Consider the following 18,044-nt stretch of genomic DNA (forward strand, 5'->3'; position numbering starts at 1 on the left):
GGTCGAGATGATTGACTTCATGCAAATGTTCTTGTTAAGACCCATGTCTGGTTTGAAAATTTGCATTTGGCTTGTTTGACCAGTCTGGCTGGCACTGGAATAAAATTGAAATTGTTACCTCTTCGAACGCTTCAATTTAATTAATTAGAGTACGCACCAGACTCAATAGCCTGCTTTTGTTCAAATATATCTCGGGTTCCTCCCCAAAATCTCTGACTATTAATGTTTAACCAATGCAAAGTAACAACAAATAGTTGCAGGCGCACCCCATTTTGTGGTCCCTTTGGCAATTAATGTTGAAGTCTGGTATTGAATTGTCTTGGCATGAGTACAATTAGTTTGGTTAGTTACTGAACATTTTGGGGTTTCATGCAAAGTCAATGTAACAAATGCATTTTTCTTCAGATTTTGCAGCAGTGGTTTACTTAAATAAATTCAGTAAATGCCAACCATTTCCATTGCACAGGAAATTCCATAAATTTTCAAGCTGTAGCTCTATCGATCCTGCAAGTCAATATCTCTGCAGCGCGTTGACACTGCCAGACGCTCGGCATTATTGAATTTATGCACTTAACGATAGAGTCAGCAGAGGAAGCTGTTTCCGCGACTGCAGTGTGGCAGCAGTGGCAACAGTGCGTATACGCAATTAAATTTGCAATGTCTTCTGGCTCGCGTTGGATTGTCTGTGCGCGAGTGCATAAAGAATTACCGGAAATGAGATTGTTGCGGCTTTAATTTCGCCCAAATGATTTAAGATGACCTGCGGAATGAATGCATTTCGCGTGCCATCGAACGGGTAGGGCAATCCAAAAGTAACACATATTTCACTGATTATAGGCTTATTATGGCGGCACATGGGGTCATCACATAGCAAAGCTGGAAAATGAAAACACATGTTCACATAGCCTTGGCATTCATGAGTACTAGTACTTACTGGTAAGTTCTTGCTGGGTGTATTGAACTAGAATTTCCGGTATACACATATGTAGAAATACAACGAATGGAGGAAGACATCTTCACATTGAGGCGGCGGCTGCCGATTCCTCATTGGCCACAGTGATGGCCTTCTCAATGGTTCCCTTCAGCTTTCTGATGTCCGCATCCAGGTAAATAAGGTGCTGGTACTTGGCAGCCAGCTTTTTTAGAATACCACCGAGTTGATTCCTAAGTATTTCCTGCATTTCGTCCTCGTCGGGACCTTTGAACGACTGGCCCCTCAAATTGCACTGGAACTCGTCCTCGGCCAGCGCCTCTGCCAAATTATCCTCGGTGTCGTCCTGCTGCTTGCGCAATCGGCTCAGTTCGTCATCCAGATCAGATCGCTCGATGACCAAGGCCTCGTAGGCGGCTATCTTTTGATTCAGTTCCGGATTGAGTACCACGCCCGGATTGATAAGGCGCACAAAGCCCTTTGCCGATCTGGACATTGCTGCACAGTGTAGTTACACAGCTGAAGTTGGAGTTAGTGGTGGGTTTTTTTATGTGGAGCAGTATTTGATTTCACTTAGAAGTAAATTTGTTCCTTAAATCCGAACAGTTTCTAGCTTATGTCTCTACTTATGATTGGTAAATATGTGTTGCTGGCGTCCACTGAATGTATATCATTCTACAATCGATTAGGGCAAACTGGTCTCAAATGTCTCACTCTTCAAACGTAATTGCTTCAGGATGAAAATATAGAAATGTGTGTTAAATATGTTAGTTAAGTTAACAAAATAGTTAAGAGTGGCTAGCCAATTTACGTGTTTCGGTGTATAAGAATGTGTTGAAATGCAAAGACCTCCATGAGTAAGCGGCAGAAAAGTATAGTTTATTCTTGTCCCTTATTCATTCATATGCTAATCAAATTTGGCAATCAAGAGGAGCTTTGTGGAAAAAAGCCTACCCATGCATTTAAATAAGAATAACCGCGGTCCCTTTCAAGGTTCACGTGTATATTTGAAGAGGGGAATATTGGGGAAATGTACCAGTATACAACTCAGGGCGCGTGTCCTAATTAATAAGACCACCTCGACGCCATCATTGCCATTTGAGCCCAGTGGATTTTTGCTCCTTTTTTTTTTTGTTGGTTACAAGTATTTCCCAGCGGCATTTCGCGAAATGCAAAAACAACAAGCGCGAACACAATGGCCGGAGTGTAGCGTCAAAATGATGAAAAGAAACAAAGGAGGATAGAGATATCTCATTATGGACAAAAGCAGGCCAAACCAGTCCAAAAATAAAATGAAAAAATTATGCAACCGAAAAAAAGAAAGAAAAAAAAAGCCCAGCTGGCATGTTTATCCTCCGCCATTCCTGCAAATCGACAGTCGCCCCTTGACCAGTCTGCGTATTTCACGAATTTGTTTACAGCTCTCGACGTGGAGATCCTTGTTTTGAGGTCCTGCGGAACACGCGTGCCGAAAATAATCAAAATATAATAAGCAGACTCTTCAAGGCGCTGCCAAATGAGGCATGTAATAATTTTTGCTCTGGCCGAGTTTCTTCCACTGGGCGTAAGATAAGATTTATGGTGCGCAGTTTTGTGCTCTAATTGTGAGGTAGTAGGGGTATGTTGTTTCAGTTTTTTATCAAAAATATTACACATGTATTTATTCAAGTCCAATAAACTATAAACACATTCACACTTGTAATTAGTATGCAAATGTGCATTTGATATTCATACCCATTATGAGGCAATGGGTTGTTTGTTTGGCTGTGAAATAATAAGGATTTGATTATATAAATATTAAGTTACAATTTGCTATTGCTAAGATTTTAAAACAGCATATGCATTTCATTGGGCTGCCATTTCTTCTTACTACATTTGTGTACGACTCCTGGGCCAAGCCCCGTCAAATTAAGCAATTTCCAACTCAGTTATGGAAGTAACATTTTTACGAGTAGTTCACAAACAATTCTATCCACTTGGATTTTTTCATTTATTCGTTTGCTCTTGGCTTTGCCAGCTTAATAGGCTTTGCACACTTTTAGGTTATCTTCAGTCAGTCGGTAAGCCGGATTACTGAAGGATTTCATGGGGTTTTCCTCAACATTTCTCTATCACTCGGCCCCTTGGTGGCGTACAACAAACGAGAGCAACAGCCCATGTAGACTACATCTGCCTACAGTTATGCAAATCACTTGCGGCCAAATTTGCTTGACTAACTTCCACTTCTTTCTTGCGCCGCAAGGTGGTCAGCTGCAAATTGCGAACGGAAGGATAGGCTCGGAAATTCGTCCTTGCCAAAGGGGGAAATTGGGATGGGAAAAAGGACTAGAATGCGTGCACCTAGTTTGCCTTAATTTCCGCTTTATTCGGCAAATATATACATACGTTGCCGGGCGAGTGCTTTTTAATAAGTTAGTTGCCCGACATTCGCGCTGCTCTGTTTTCATCTCGTCGCTCTGTGTGCTCTCGCATAATTAAAAATGTACACACGTGCGCTCACAAGGAGACCACGTGTTAGGGGGGCTACAGGATGATGGGTGGTAGGTGGTGGGTGGTTGGTATCCTTGTGGTTTACCTGCGGTAAAGGATGATGATAGGGGGGAGTCCAGAGTGCAGACTGCGGACAGGTTATATTTACTTGCCGCCCAGCTGCCTCGCTGAAAGTTAAAATACAAAAACCTTCGCATCATCATTGTTGCTCGGGGCGTATACTTAATACCCAGCAGCGGAAACCAGTAGATGAAGTCGTCGAGTAAGCTGAAGAGCTCACGCGGAAAGTTTTTGTTAAGGAAATAAATGGAAGCTCGTAACATAAGACAGACTTAATAAAAAACGCAGAAGTACTAGTAATCTTCACTATTGGAATTATAGCACGTACGTAAAAGATGTTACATTAATTCATTAGAGTCACAGAGGTATATGGATATATTTGAACTTAATATCTATTTGTTGTTACCCAAACTCACATTCTATTTATTTGGCTTTTATTTATTTAGCCTTAAGTTTTTGTGTGTCAGTTGGCCGTGGAATTGCAATGGCTATCATAACTAAATGCATAAAACACATGTTGCGCATCTAATGTCCAATTCAACGGAAAAGTTTCGCTGGTAAATTGAGTAAAATGAAAAATCAAACCCAATGTGTTTAACAAACATTTTGATGGTTTGTACTCACCGATGGGAAAAACGATATTTGGAATATTTTCGCGAAAGATGAAAACTAACGAATTTTTTTATGAAACGTACTATACCAGGTATTGTTTTTTAGAAACATTCGCATCGAATAGTAGATAGTATTTTTTTGTGGAATTTCTGGTAACCTTTTTTCGCCGCTTAATTGGGAAACTGCCCTCGCAGGCGGCTGATGTTTTGAGGGTTTTTGTGAATTTCTGTTGAAAATCAATTAAAATCGTTATTCAATAATTGCGTGCATGCAAAACCAGTTGCAGAAACAAATGCCATTCATTAAGTTTAACTCTAGCTGGCTGGGTGACATGCCGATGATTTACCAATCGAAAGTTCATTTCAGCTGTCATTTGGCGGTTAATTGTGAAAACTTGATTAACATCGGTTAATTGACAGTTGGGAAACTGGATACACTCATTTGTTTTTTGCGTCGTTTTAATTAATCAAATTCGTAAAACAGCTGGTATAATTAATTTAAAAAACAACTTACTCTTTTTGGGTTTTTAATTAATACAATGGAATGTGGTTTTTCCTTTATAATATTAATAAACTCCAGTTTAGTGCATTGAGTTTCTCTAGAATTTTAAAGCTGCTTGAGGGACATTTATTTTGCGAGGCATTCAAGGACTTCATTTAGTTTCCAGGATCCATTCAAGGTAACCCTTTCCGCGTTTGGCTTCTACACTGCTGGCAATTAAATATTTTTGCCGCAGTTTAATTAAATGCACGGGTTTTGATGGCTTAAGAGGCCCATAGAAATATTTTTGGCAGCTGTCAACTGGGCCACTAAAAATGCGCATGGGTTTTTCATTGCTGGTGACGAGTGAGGCGGGAAACCTTGAAAATGTTGAGTGCTGATTTAGCAGCTAGCCGTGGCGATGCCACGCCCACCTCCCCGCCCATCCATAATCCATGGTTGCATGTGTGTGTGTGTGTGTGTGTGGGCGCAGTGGGCGTGGCCGGCCAGCACTTACCGCCGCAGCTGATTGTGCGTGACAAATTTCGAGTCAGCAGTTTGGCATTTTAACGCACTCGCAGTGAAAACTAACCAAAGTTCGGATCTCCATAAGCTCCAAGCTTAGGCCCATCAATTCTGGCCATCGCCCACCCTTTTTGGCCACCATTTCCAACTCAATTAGCGCTCGCACAAGCTTTTAGCCAAACTCAGTTATTATTGCCTATGGTGTTGAAATAAAATGTGCACAACAAAATTCATTTGAATTAGCGAGAGCATTACGCACCGTGCAGTTGCCTGAATTATTAATATGTTTGAAAATACACAATTTACTGCTCTGTGCCATTGTTTATTTGGCATTCATATCGATGGCTCGCGAACAAAACCAGAAATTTCCGATCAAGTTGATAGATGGCAGATATTAATACTCGTAAAACGTCAGTTTTATTATTATCAAATTTATTGTTATTATTTTTATTGGTAAAATTATAGTTTCTATGATTTATTAACACGGGAAAGTGTTACAAAAAATTGTTTAATTTTAGGTGATCTTAAAGCACATTATGTATGTAGGTAATTGCTCCTCTAAAAGCTTAATATACATAGAAAAATAATAAGTTCACTACTCTTTATTCTGTTAAGTATTTGGTTAAGATCTCGATTTTCCAGCAATTTCCGGGTGTATATCTCGTCTGAATATTGCATTAATCGATTTTCATGCCCTTCTTCGCCTCGCTCTTGCTTGGCAAGCAGACTCCAAGACATAAAGCACAAAACGTGCCTTAAAGTATGCCAGGCATTTTAATTAAAACTCGTTTCTGCCTTTCGCCCATTTACCGTCTTGCCCCCCGCCCCCATTGGCCCCCAAAAAATGGTAGCAACCGTTATTCCAGCTTTTGCTTTACCTCAACTTAATGGCAGCTGCTGTCGTGCTTGATTACCCAAGTGCCACGCCCCTTCCGCAGCCCCATCCCATACCATACCGTGCCGTGCAGCACTTGAAAACTTTTACGCTTGTCATGTGCAACATGTCCAACTATGCCATTCCCGTCCATCTCCTCCAACTGCTCCTCTGCCCCAGCTGCTCCTCTGCTTCTGCTGCTCAGCTCGTCCTGGCTGTCCTGGTTGTCCTGGTTGTCCTGCAGCCTAAAGGCAACAAATCCAGCACAGTGCACATATAGCTGCTCAACGGAAATGGAAAATCAAGTAGAACAACTCATAATGGCAGAGGTCTGGTTGGCGGCGAATCAGGGCTGCAAATGGAAATGGATAAATCGGGAATATTAGCCATCAGGTCGAAGTGGATATGAGTGAGTAGGCTAAATAATAAAACAGAGGTGCAGCACAAAGGTGTGTAAAAGTAGGCTACAATTCTAATAGACTCGCTTTTACTTTCGTAGCATACTTTTAAACACCTTGGCTAGTTAGTGATGATCAAACTCTGAGATCCTGACTGTTGTGGCTCAACTTGAAGTTCGTTTCCGAGCTCTGCAGCCCTGAACAGCAACTCTTCCGTCGGTTGTGGCAATTTTCTTGAACATTTTTTCGAATGCCTGCTCCTTGTTGCTTCTCCACTGGCATCGTCCACTTGGCAGCGTCGCAATTGTCTGTTATGTGGCACTCAATTACACTTTCGTTGTCACTAAAACATCTTGCTGTGCCAGGAGCAGAGGAGATGGAGCTGCTGCTGGTGCTGCTGCTGGAGCTGGAGATTGAAAGAAAGGCAAAGAAAAGCTTTGCATACATGTGTGACACTTAAAGTGGAGAACTCGGCCGAGCAGGATTCATGCGTCTAGTTAGTCTAGCACTCCTGCTGCTCGAGTGTGTGGGGCTTGACATCCAATAAAGATTACCGACGATTGTTAAACACAAATTGCGCTCAATGATGAGTTATCTGGCGCAAAGATAGACTGAATTCCCCCAGCTATCGTACCTTTTTGTGGCGCAGCAAATCAGCTTTGCAGCTCGTCGTCCTTGGAAGCCATAAGGTATGCCAATGCCACTGTGCTCCATCTTTTGCCATCCGGCGACTGGCAAAGTTACGAGGCCACCTCACTGACGAACTTGTCAAATGAATTCCGAGTGTGTGGGAGCCGGGGAATTATCAGAAAATGAAATTTAAAACGTTTTTATGTTTGCCAGCCAGCCGACAAGGCAAGTTTATTGTGCTTTGTACTTTGGGGGGTTATGGCATGATGTATTCGTGCCAGGGCATGTAATTCATCAGCCATGGAGATGAATGAGTCGTATTCATATATACACATACGAGTATACTCGTATTCACATATCCATGGGTCGATGGGTATTACTATCTCTCTTTCTGTCGCCGGATTTTTATGGCATACTTCGCGACAAAGTTTACATTTTCAATTTATAATGATTGCACAGCTCCCATATCTGAATTTGGCGCACGTTCTTGACTTCATTCTATGTACTCAGGTGGGAGTATCTTTTGGCATCAAAAAATCTGCAATTTCCATTTGTGAAAATGGAATTGAATGAGTCCAGGTCCAAGTCCGGCATTCGTATGTTCATTAGACGTGGCTGCCTGCAGATTTCTCCTATTATTTGGAACCCCATTTGTGTCAATCTCGATTCATTGTTCCCTTTGTTTATTACGATGCAGAAACAATATGAGCAGCCAGAGGGAAACTGCCTTATGCCTCTGTTTTTGTCCTTTCCAGCTGACTTGGTCAATTCGCAAATACATTTTTGGTTTGTTTATGCATTCTGCCTAGACGTATCGGTATCGAATCAAGCAAATGTTTTTTTCAACAACCAGATAGACAAATAAATGCATATGATTGAGCTCCGAGGTGAAGTGTTGGCACTTTGTTTGGCAAGCAGGAAGCTGAATTGATGTCCTTCATCAGCTTTTCATTATGTTTGGAATACAGATACTTCGGAAATTTCGGAAACACCTGAAAATTATTGAAACGAAAGCTTCATTGGCAGTCCGTGTAACTTGAAATAAATTTGATTGGCATGTGTATGAAACACTCTCTGGTTTATTTGAAATAATCCACTGCGCATTTTGTTTCGTGGTTTTTGTGGAATTTACTCAGCGCTTGAAGTAAATTATGAAATTCGATTAAGTCATTTCAGGTAAATCACATTTTTGGCTTGCACACATACGATGTACATGTACGATGTAAAGGCCACCACCATAAACCAATACAATTCGATACAATTTTTTTTTTTTTTTGTGGAAGCATTATTTTACATATTTACCTTCAGCCAAATACAAATATTCTTGCTGCTGCCATTAATTAACCTGAAATGTCGAAAAGTCGTGGACGCTTTCACAGCTTTTTATATGAGAGAGACGCCTTTGTGCACTAAATGCGAACTGTTTTGCATCACATTGAAGCCTGTCCTCTGGCGAATCCTTTATATTTTTGGGACAGGAGTAACGAGCGTATTCGCATTATCCTCGTTAGTTTTGCGACGCCTTTGGGGCAGTATTGTCGTGGCCATTACTTTAATTAAATTATATTTGTATGGGCACGACGTCAATCGTAAAACCAATACGCCTAATGCATTTGTCAACACAAAAACTCGCAGTGTGTGTATGTGCTGGATTGTCAAAAGCAAAATCACGTACTTAAAGGCAATAAGCATTTTTATAACCTGCCTCAAAACCAAAATCAAGGGGCCCAGGCAAAATATTCAAAAAGCTCAAACGCAAGAAAGGCGAATAAAGCAAAAAAAAAAAGAAAAAAAAAGAACACAGCAGACAAGGCAAACACACATTTCTATTAAAACGCAAATTTCAACAGATTAACACACAGACCGCAGACCACCGGATGCGGAAATTCGCAGCGCGGAGAAGAGACGCCAGCGCGTGTCATTCGCCGTGTAACAATTTGAAACTTTTATGGAGTTTCTGCGTTGAAGCACAAGGAAAAAAAAAACCGAAAGGAAAAAGCAGGCGAAAAAAAAATTCTATCGATGGGCGGCGGACAAGTTTAAGAACACGTTAAACTTTTTACGACTTCCGTAGATGAGGATTTCGTGGGCCGAAATGTATGCGCAACTTTTACCCAATGAAGATAATGCAGTCAGTCAGGAGTCGTGGAGCAGGCATAATGGAATTTAAGGCAACAGCTGCCACTAATTAACCTGGCCATTTGGAGCTCAATGCCGCCGCTTTGTATTAGTTAAAAACTCATAAAAACTGCCGCTTGATTGAAAATGCGTTGGTGGTGTTTGGTTTCCCAAAGCCAAGAACGATTTAAGCCGCTCAAACTTCATTGCATATTTATGGGCGCTAGTCCCCGCACACACACACACACACACACACACACATATATATGGGGGTTTTGTCGCTTTTTAAATATTTAAATTCTAGCTAGCGTGTGGGAAACCAAACAGAAGACTGGCGCACATCTGGCATAAATAAATAGACCGAATGTCCCTCTTCGCAAGTCGCAAAGGTGAAAGACAATGGGGGCTGCAAGTTGGAGCTTCAACCAAGCGGCAGAAATGCGTTTAAATTGAGCGTGATGTAAACTTTGGGCCCTCCTGCAGCTGCACAATGCCGGCATAATTTAAGTTTTCCACTGCAAATGCAATTAAAGTCTGCTTTGGCGAAATTCGCGATGACTTTCGGGGCCATCAGACGAGCATCTCTCTCTCTGTGTGGGGGCTTAGCTCTTGTAGCGCTTTTATTTAACTAGACTAAGCGGCTTTTGCCTAGACAAACTTTGCCGCACCCAAATCCGCTTGACTTTTGGCCAAGTCTTTATTGCCCGCGCCTTCTTGCCAAGACGAGCATGCGGATCATGTGGAGCATGTGGAGCGCTCCTGAATGACATTGTGTGGCAGCGGGTCCTTGTTAAATATTAATATAGAGCGCCTAAAACACAAGGAACTTCTTATGCTGCCTTTCTCCACAACTCTAGTTAAATAGTTAGTTTCTGGAAATCAATGCGTTTTCCCTAAGACCTCAATGCATTCATATTGCAACATTGTACTATATATAAGCCTTGAAAAAATAAGAAAGCTCAGATAAGGTAATACAATGTTTTTCTAATCAGAACAAGGAGAATTATGTACATAATTTTGGTGAAATACTTTTAAAAGCTCAAATACTTCTTGCTGCGCAAGTAGAAGGAATTCAATTCATTAAACTCATACTCAGCTTGCTGATAAACAGTTGGCCAAAGAATTTCTCCGCCTTGACAACCACGAAAACGCATGAAAAGCTCGCTTTTCCGGACCAGCCGACAATCAAAGTTGGCCACAAAGACTGGCCACATAATGTGCTCATGAGCCTATGCATATGCCTATGTGCCGCACAAAAGTTGCGTCCAACAAAGGAAGCCCAACTGCGTCAGATCTTTTGTACGGTTTCGCGTGTAATTTATTTGACAGTTTGACAATTTGCAAAAAATGGGCGCTAAACAGGAGAGGAAAAACTGGGGAAAACCTGGGGAAAAGCGCGTGAAAGTGGCCGCGGGCGCACAAAAGCTTCCAACGCCACGTTGGCGAACTGTTAAAAAGCGTGGAAAAGTCGGGAAAGCCCAGGGAAAACTAAGGGAAACCCAGGGCAACACAGGGAGAACTGCGGAAAACACACCTCGGACCGCTGCAAGGCGCTAATGTTGAATTAAACGAGCGCTGACAGCGGCATAAACAAAGGGCGCCCAACAGGAGCAGGATTTATATGCCTCACATGTGCATATATATGGCATATATATGGCATACTATGTATATGGTATATGTGCATGCATATTTATGATAAATTGTCGCTGTAGGAAAACGTGTCGCTGACATTTTGGCGCCTACGAAAACGGACAGGGGCAAAAAGTAAAGAAAAGTTCAGCAGTTCAACGCAAGTCAAAGTCAGCATGAATGCTTGTCTGAAATTTTAATAGCCCGCCAAACTGGCATTATTATTGAATTGCCAAACATTGGCACCCCAAAATGACTTTGTAATGCGAAATATATATATATATATATATAGCGTAAAAAAGCGTCAAAAATTGCAAAAGCGAATGCTTGTGTAGCTGGAAAGCCGTTTAAGGCCATGCCACGGAAATAATCCAGCTCTGGAGATGATTGGAAAATGCTTTAAAATAGCAGAAAATAAAAGGGGGTGGTGTGAATAAAATGGCGAGTTGAAATGAGTGTGCAGATGCCTCATTTTTTGGAGCTGCTCTAAGCTTTATTGTCTCTGCCGCAGCCATTTGCACACGCTCAAATCTCTGGTCGCATTCAACCTGTTAGCCGGTGTGAACGAGTATCCTTGCTATTGCCTACTTTTCGGGGCCAGCTCTTTGCGGCTGCTCAAATGTAGATGTAGTCGTAAAAGCGCTTTTACGTAATGCGACGATGTCGCTGGGAACGAGACGATAATGGTCCCACAAGAATTGCGCCTCGTACGTGTGTCGTCCTTGAAGTGAAATGCTCACAGTGCTCGGTCTTAAAGTTAAATTCTCAGGGATTATACTTTATACGTATACTTTATGCGACGCTGAAGTACTCCTTTCCGGGCCAATCGCATCCAGCCACAAATCCCTTTCTTTTACCTACTATTATACTAGGCATTCAATTGAGAGAAATAATGCGATCCGCATTCTTGAGTTTTGATTTTCACTCAGGTAGCTTTTATCCATCCAATCCTATTAACGAAGTAATTACATAAGTATAATTATATGTATTGATTGGGATGCAATTACTCGGATTTCTCTCCATATGCCTTAATAATTTTAAATTTCTCAATCGCAGTTCCACAAGCTAATAGTGGGAGAACTGAAGCGAACTTAAGGCAATCCTGACTTTTGATTGCCTAAATAAACCAACATTATAGCATGCACATATAATTTTACTTACCTCAATTTTCCCGCTTACGTTATGTTAGCCAAAGTTGGTCAAATGAATTATACACATTTATTTGGCCAAGTTCCTTCCACCGCCGACAAACGTTCTATTTGAGTAAAGTGTTATTTAAGCAGAAGCCATTCAGCTGCAGATCGGTCTGTATCTTCTGGCCTAAATCTGAATCCGACCCAGGTAAATAAACTTAAATGCTTTTACTCCTGTTTGGCCAACGAGTTCAGTTTCAGTCTGCCGCCATGAATGCACCAGATGCACACATTTCTAGATTTTTGTGTATATATTTTACTTATGCAAATGGCATGCGACTCACAGGGCAGTGCTCACTTTGGGCCAACACACACACACACACACACACACGAGTCTTTTGAGGCGTTGTTTTAATTAAACCAGTTTCAGTATTCCTCGTTCGTGCTGTGGATATTCTAATGCCCCGTGATGCGACCCCTGCCGCCTTTTTATATTATTTTATTAATTCTCGCTGTGAAACCTGTTGTTTTTCATTCAGAAAGTATATTTATAAAGTTTGAACAAAAGATAACGCTGTAGTCGATTTGTTCGACGAAGTTTTGTTGGCATACCTATAGAAATTTGCAAGAAACCAAAAATTAAAACAAACTTAGTTATAAGTGTGGACTCTTTCTTCTGCCTGTTACATACTATAGTTTTTAACGAATCCAGTATACCCTCTTTTACTCTAAGAGTAACGGGTATAAAAATGCTGGAACTAATCATTTTAAAATATAGGTCATTTTGGGACATCAAAGAACCTTAAGTTCCTGACAGTACAGAAAGCGATTTCAACTTCGGTTGCAATAGTTTAAAAGCCGTGAAGTCAAAAAGGGATATTTACAGACAACTTCAGATGCCACTGCAAATCTGTCAGACTCCCATTCCCTTACTCTTTACAGTGTAACACCCTTTTATTGTCGGATTCAGATTATCCGCTTTTCTCAGACTCGGCCGTTTACTTGTTTATCGTACTGTCAATTACTTTTAAGGTTCGGATCTTAACGGCGGCAGCGCAACTGCTTTCCAATTAAGAGTAACGCATTGCGGGTAAGTAAAAATAAAGTGAAATGATAGCAAAGGATGGGAGGACTGCCTGCTGCTGCAGTCCTTCCCCTTCAGAAAGCCTGGTCAACTGGCGAAGGATGCACATGTCGTTGGGATCTCCTCTGGAGACTGCCCCTGCCATCCAGCAACCGCTTATGCAAATGGAAATGGATTTTCAGCCAAGAGCGAAGGTCACTGCGTCCTTTGCGGTTCTCGAATGCATGCCTGGTTGGAATCTCACCCCGCTCCGGTGATCCGCTTGCAGGAACTCATTAACGGCAGTGTTGCCTTTTAAGTCGGCTCCTGGCTCCCGGATCCTGACTGCTGGCCCTCGACTCCTTGTCCCTTGATGGCCGGGCCAAAGTCACAATAATTAAGTAAAGACGTTTGCGACAGGGCTTAAAGTAATGGAACGTTTTTTACTGCCGAAAAGGGTCCTTGTGCATTTACTTAATCCGCTCAGAACCTAGTTGTAGAGAAGCAAGTATAGAGTATCTTTGCTTCGGTGACCGTGGCTGCCACCATTTTTTCTTGCTGCCTTTTTCACATTTAAGAATCTCACGACATTATATGTACCCATGTTAGTTTGCAGCGGGAAAAAAGCTTTGAGTGGGTGGGAAAGCCGCTTAAACGCAACTCGAGACTTTTTAATAATTTACGTCGGCTGAGGCGCGAATCAAAGAGCATTTGGAGTGGCCTCTGCGTTGTCAAGGAGCAGGTGCACAAATAGAGATACAAATAAAAAAAAAAGAGCATTAGACACTGGTGAAGTATTTCCCATTAAAGTTTATGCAAATCCCTTAAATGCTGAAAGTACGTTAGGCAATCCGATGGATAAGGATTACTAGGCCGACGTCTGCGTCTTAATGATCCGGTAGTTGCCTTTTTTCTGCCATTTCCCGCCGTTTCTGTTCCGGTAGCCATCCACCGACCACCAGCCTCCACCCAGCTGCGAGAGCATAAGGAATCCGCCAATTTTGCAGAAGAGCAAGGAGAAATATTGTATTGACAGCAGCGTATCGTTCCAGCCCCACAACATGCTCCAATGATTACTGAAGACATCGTGATACAGCAGGGCAACCACCGCGAGAAAGGCAAACAGTTTGCAATGGAAGCCAAGCGAAATGAAAACCAAAAGGCCAAATGACACGATGCTGAACACTGTCTGCGAGAATATGGAAATTTAATTAACCGTTCATAACACATAACTATGAAACTCACCTCCACGCCCTCGTCCATCCAAATGATGAACAAGCTGCACAGGCCGACCCTTCCTCCCAGCAATAAAAGATGGTATTTCGACTGGAACCAATCCCTCTGCTCTCGCAGATTGATTTTGGCCGCCATCAGCAGCAGAAGCGAGCCCACATCCAAGCTGTCGTTGAAGAGGAAGTAGAAGAACATGGTCCATATCGAGAAGAACAGCCGATGGACAACTCTGCCGATGAGCAGCAGGGTGACTCCACTCGCCTCCTTTCGCGTGCCGAGTATGAGAATGATGGCACCAATGGTCAGCAGCACATCAAATGAAGTGTAGAAATGGCCGAACACCTCGTTCACGTCCATCACAATGGCTCTCTCCCTGCCCACAAGTGGGGTGTTGACCGCTGAATACAGAACTTCCATAAAGTAGTACGACATCACGAAGTACGGCATGCACTTTAGCACCAGGGGCCTGAACTCGCGCCTTAGACTGTTGATTGTTTTCGATACCATGATAAACTCGCTTTTGGATTTTAATTTGAAAGAATCGTCCCTTCGTACATAAATGAATGTGTTTCGCACAGCACTCTTTGTTCTTCGAATCTAGCACACCCTTTTAATAATAATAGTTATACAAACAATAAAAGACGAGCAAATATTATTTTGTATAATTAGAAAACAAATTCAAATTATTTGATTTTAAAATAACTATCATTGCATTAAGGTCTGTGTCTTGTGGGCAATAATTTCCTATCCTTTCCTGGACCGTCTTATCCATCGCCCAGCCTCCCCCTTTTAATTAGTTCATCAGCAGTAAGCCCCAAATATCTCGGGGGCGTTTTGGTCGCAGGTTTTGGCCCAGGGAGAGATATTTTCGTGTGACGAGGGGCAAACATTCAATTTCGTGCCGCGCCTAATTGTCTGTAATTGTTTACTATACTATTGGCAGACCGCAGGGGTATATTAGTTAATTATCCGCCAGAAGGTAGAGTGTCTTTCCCGGAGAATCTGGCACGGAAAATACTTGTGGCTATTCGACGACTTTCTTGAATTCAAACCTTCAAAGATTGAACACTGTAGTCAAGGCTTAAGATTACACCCTTTAAGTGTAGTGTATTATACTCATGTGATATATATTAATAAGGCAACTTAATTCCAAATATAATACTGTAGATCTTTGAAGAAGCTACAAACTATATATGCCTTCATTTCTGCCTAAGCCTAGTCTCGAATGTAATAAACTGGATAATAAGTTTAGTTATATTCAAGCAAGCTAATAAGATTAGCTAACATTTTCATTGAAAGGAAGCAATGGAATTTAATGCCTCAACTCTTAAGTCATAATCTGACTGCGGAAACCCAGACAATCTATAAAGTGTTTGAGTTCACTTTGCTCGCTGATAGACACCTCATCTCCACTTGTTTTCGCAGAGTAAGGGTGCGGCAAAGTGACTGGATTCCAGTTTGATGCCAATGACTGTCAACAACTTTTGACATTTTGCAATTTATCTGCTTACACAGCAGAAATTAATGCCACAAGTGGAAAACATTGTAGCTGGTTCAAGGTAATGAGCAGTTGAGTGGGTAACATCGAGAAGGCAAAGAAGATGCTGCAAAAGAAGAGAATCAAAAAAGCAATCCTTGTTGATGACATCTAAGCGTTCTCCCATTCCTCTTCCTTTCCAATATAGAAAAAGGTATTTGCCAGAATTGACGCCAAGGTCCTTGGCAAACACGTAGGCACAGTCCAATGGCATGGAATGAAAGAAAGTACAACTTAGCCATTAAGATGGAATAGTTGAACAATACAATCTGAAAGTACAACAATGGCAAGTTCATGTAAACAAGATCGTAACCCTTAAATTTGACCCGGAACTATTCATTATGGCCATTCGGACAACTTGTTTATACCGTAACCATATACCGGAGCACTAATTACTACCAAGATGGCAGTGAAAATAATGACAATAGCATTGGCCTTGCCATGGACTTGGATTTTGCCAAGTACTGTTCACCACTATCCTTCGAAATAAACGAGCAGGATGAAAAACTTGGTTGGTAACCAGCCATTACAAGTTCCCATGCCTGGGGAAAGTTTATTAATTGAGCCTATTACTCGTAGTTGCCATCTTCTTCTTGTTGCCAGCAACGACGTGATGAACATTTCCCAAAGAAATTTGTAATAAGCCAGCGGCATCCGAACTTTATGGAATATTTGTATATTCCTTATTTGAGATTGCAAAAATGTATTTTGGCGTTGCGACGCCCTTAGATTGCTAAAAAATGCCGAAACTTTTAACTACAAACTATCTTAAGTATTATGCATTTATGCACTAAAAATGCAAGAATTTTCATGGAACAAATAAAGTTTGTAACAATAATTATTTAATAAGGAAAACTTACAATATAAGTAAACAATTAGGATAATTTAAAATAGAAATTCTTGGCTTATCAATAAGTATATAAGTACTAACTTTGCAGTTCCGCTTTAAGGGAATTTATGATGTGATTTCTTGAATGTCCTTGAAAGGTGCGCAATCCTCGAACCACTGTTCTATGCCTTTTCACTTTGCATAGATATTCTGGAAAGGAGCATTTCCGATGCTCGTCTTGTGGTGTTTACTTAAACATTTTGCTGGGCAATCAAATCAGCTTTGGGACCTTGGGGCGTGAGGAGACTGAAGGATGGGGGCGAGTAGGAAAGGGGCGTGGCTGTCGAAGGAAGCGGAGAAGATACAGTTCGTTGATTTTGTTACAAATAATTTAAATCTATGTCAACATTTGGAACGCATCGCGATAATAATTCATTTTTGCCTTTCGCCGCAGCTTCGTGACAGCTAATCACTAGACAGAGACAGCGATAGACGGACTGACAGACAGACAGAGAGAGAGAGATGTATAGGGAGCGACTGACAGGCGGAAAGGCAAATAAAACTGGACAGTGACAGCCATTTTGAAAAATGGCGTCATGGCTGCCCGATTTCCGCCGGCAAATGAATTTTCCCATTTAACGGCGTCGACTTTGTTTTGTTTGCTAATTTAGGGACTTTTTTTTTTCAGTCGGCGGTTAAATTAACAACAACATGAAACCAATAGGTCGCTCATTATGACTGGCCTAAATGGAGGGCTTTATCGCGAGGCACATAAATTGAATTGAAATTCGCCATCATGATTATCGATTGTGTGCACATGCGCGACGCCATCAATGGTAATTGTTTATTTGTTTTTCGATAAAATCATTTTAATTTCATTAGTTTCTCGCGTTATTGTGTGTGTTTTGCTGTCCGAATTCGCCATCAAGTTGTTTGCATACATTTGTCCGAGTTTCAAAAATAATCGCATTGCTCTCTCTCTTTATCTGTGACAAATGTCAGACATGCGATTTATCCTTAACTGTTCCATTGTCATGCATATTGTTATGAATTCAATTAATAACGAACATTATGCAGTTTTATGGATGCTGTCGATAAAAAGATTTAAAAATGTAATTCTGAGTGGGCGGTTAACCGAAAGAATGTATTAAATGTATCAATGCCTTTTCTGTTTATAACACTATAACATCACCTCTTCGCACTTAGTCTACCTTCAATTTAAGAATCTATATTATCATAAGCCATCGCATATCTACACCAGACAACCTTTTCGACGACTAAAAGGACAATGGCCGACTTAAGCTTCCTGTTTGAAAGTTATAGTAAAACCTTCGGGGTCTGTCCGTAAAGCAAACAATGCAACCCAAGGAGACCCAAATGACGGCAAGAAAATCTATTATACTTGGGAGTGCATGCATATAAAGAGAGTACACTATGGAAGTTATAATGAATGGAAATAATGGCGCCGCAGGTGAATAATCCGACACCATGTTTGCTTCTTG

At 41.4% G+C, this 18,044-nt stretch overlaps 2 protein-coding genes across 2 annotated transcripts; both read right to left on the reverse strand.

Moving 5' to 3' along the window:
* Positions 1–290: 290 nt before the first annotated feature.
* On the reverse strand, positions 291–1,594 carry LOC6527205. The gene is made up of 2 exons (XM_002088263.3): positions 935–1,594; positions 291–876 (listed from the first exon to the last, which is right to left on the reverse strand). Exon 1 carries the CDS (start codon positions 1,425–1,427, stop codon positions 1,017–1,019), a length of 411 nt encoding a protein of 136 aa, XP_002088299.1. The 5' UTR covers positions 1,428–1,594; the 3' UTR covers positions 291–876; positions 935–1,016.
* An 11,983-nt stretch (positions 1,595–13,577) lies between these two features.
* On the reverse strand, positions 13,578–14,777 carry LOC6527206 (uncharacterized protein T02E1.7). The gene is made up of 2 exons (XM_002088264.3): positions 14,189–14,777; positions 13,578–14,132 (listed from the first exon to the last, which is right to left on the reverse strand). The coding sequence occupies exons 1-2, from the start codon at positions 14,681–14,683 to the stop codon at positions 13,812–13,814; spliced, it is 816 nt and encodes a 271-aa protein (XP_002088300.1). The 5' UTR covers positions 14,684–14,777; the 3' UTR covers positions 13,578–13,811.
* Positions 14,778–18,044: the final 3,267 nt, after the last annotated feature.

The sequence above is a fragment of the Drosophila yakuba genome, chromosome 2L (assembly GCF_016746365.2).
Source record: "Drosophila yakuba strain Tai18E2 chromosome 2L, Prin_Dyak_Tai18E2_2.1, whole genome shotgun sequence".
Taxonomy (NCBI): domain Eukaryota; kingdom Metazoa; phylum Arthropoda; class Insecta; order Diptera; family Drosophilidae; genus Drosophila; species Drosophila yakuba.

Bases quoted from the DNA above. Each gene is read 5' to 3' on its own strand.
- LOC6527205 (XM_002088263.3), bottom strand. From the start codon at position 1,427: ATGTCCAGATCGGCAAAGGGCTTTGTGCGCCTTATCAATCCGGGCGTG.
- LOC6527206 (XM_002088264.3), bottom strand. From the start codon at position 14,683: ATGGTATCGAAAACAATCAACAGTCTAAGGCGCGAGTTCAGGCCCCTG. The intron at 14,133-14,188 runs GTGAGTTTCATA...ATATTCTCGCAG, and splicing joins GGATGGACGAGGGCGTGGAG to ACAGTGTTCAGCATCGTGTC.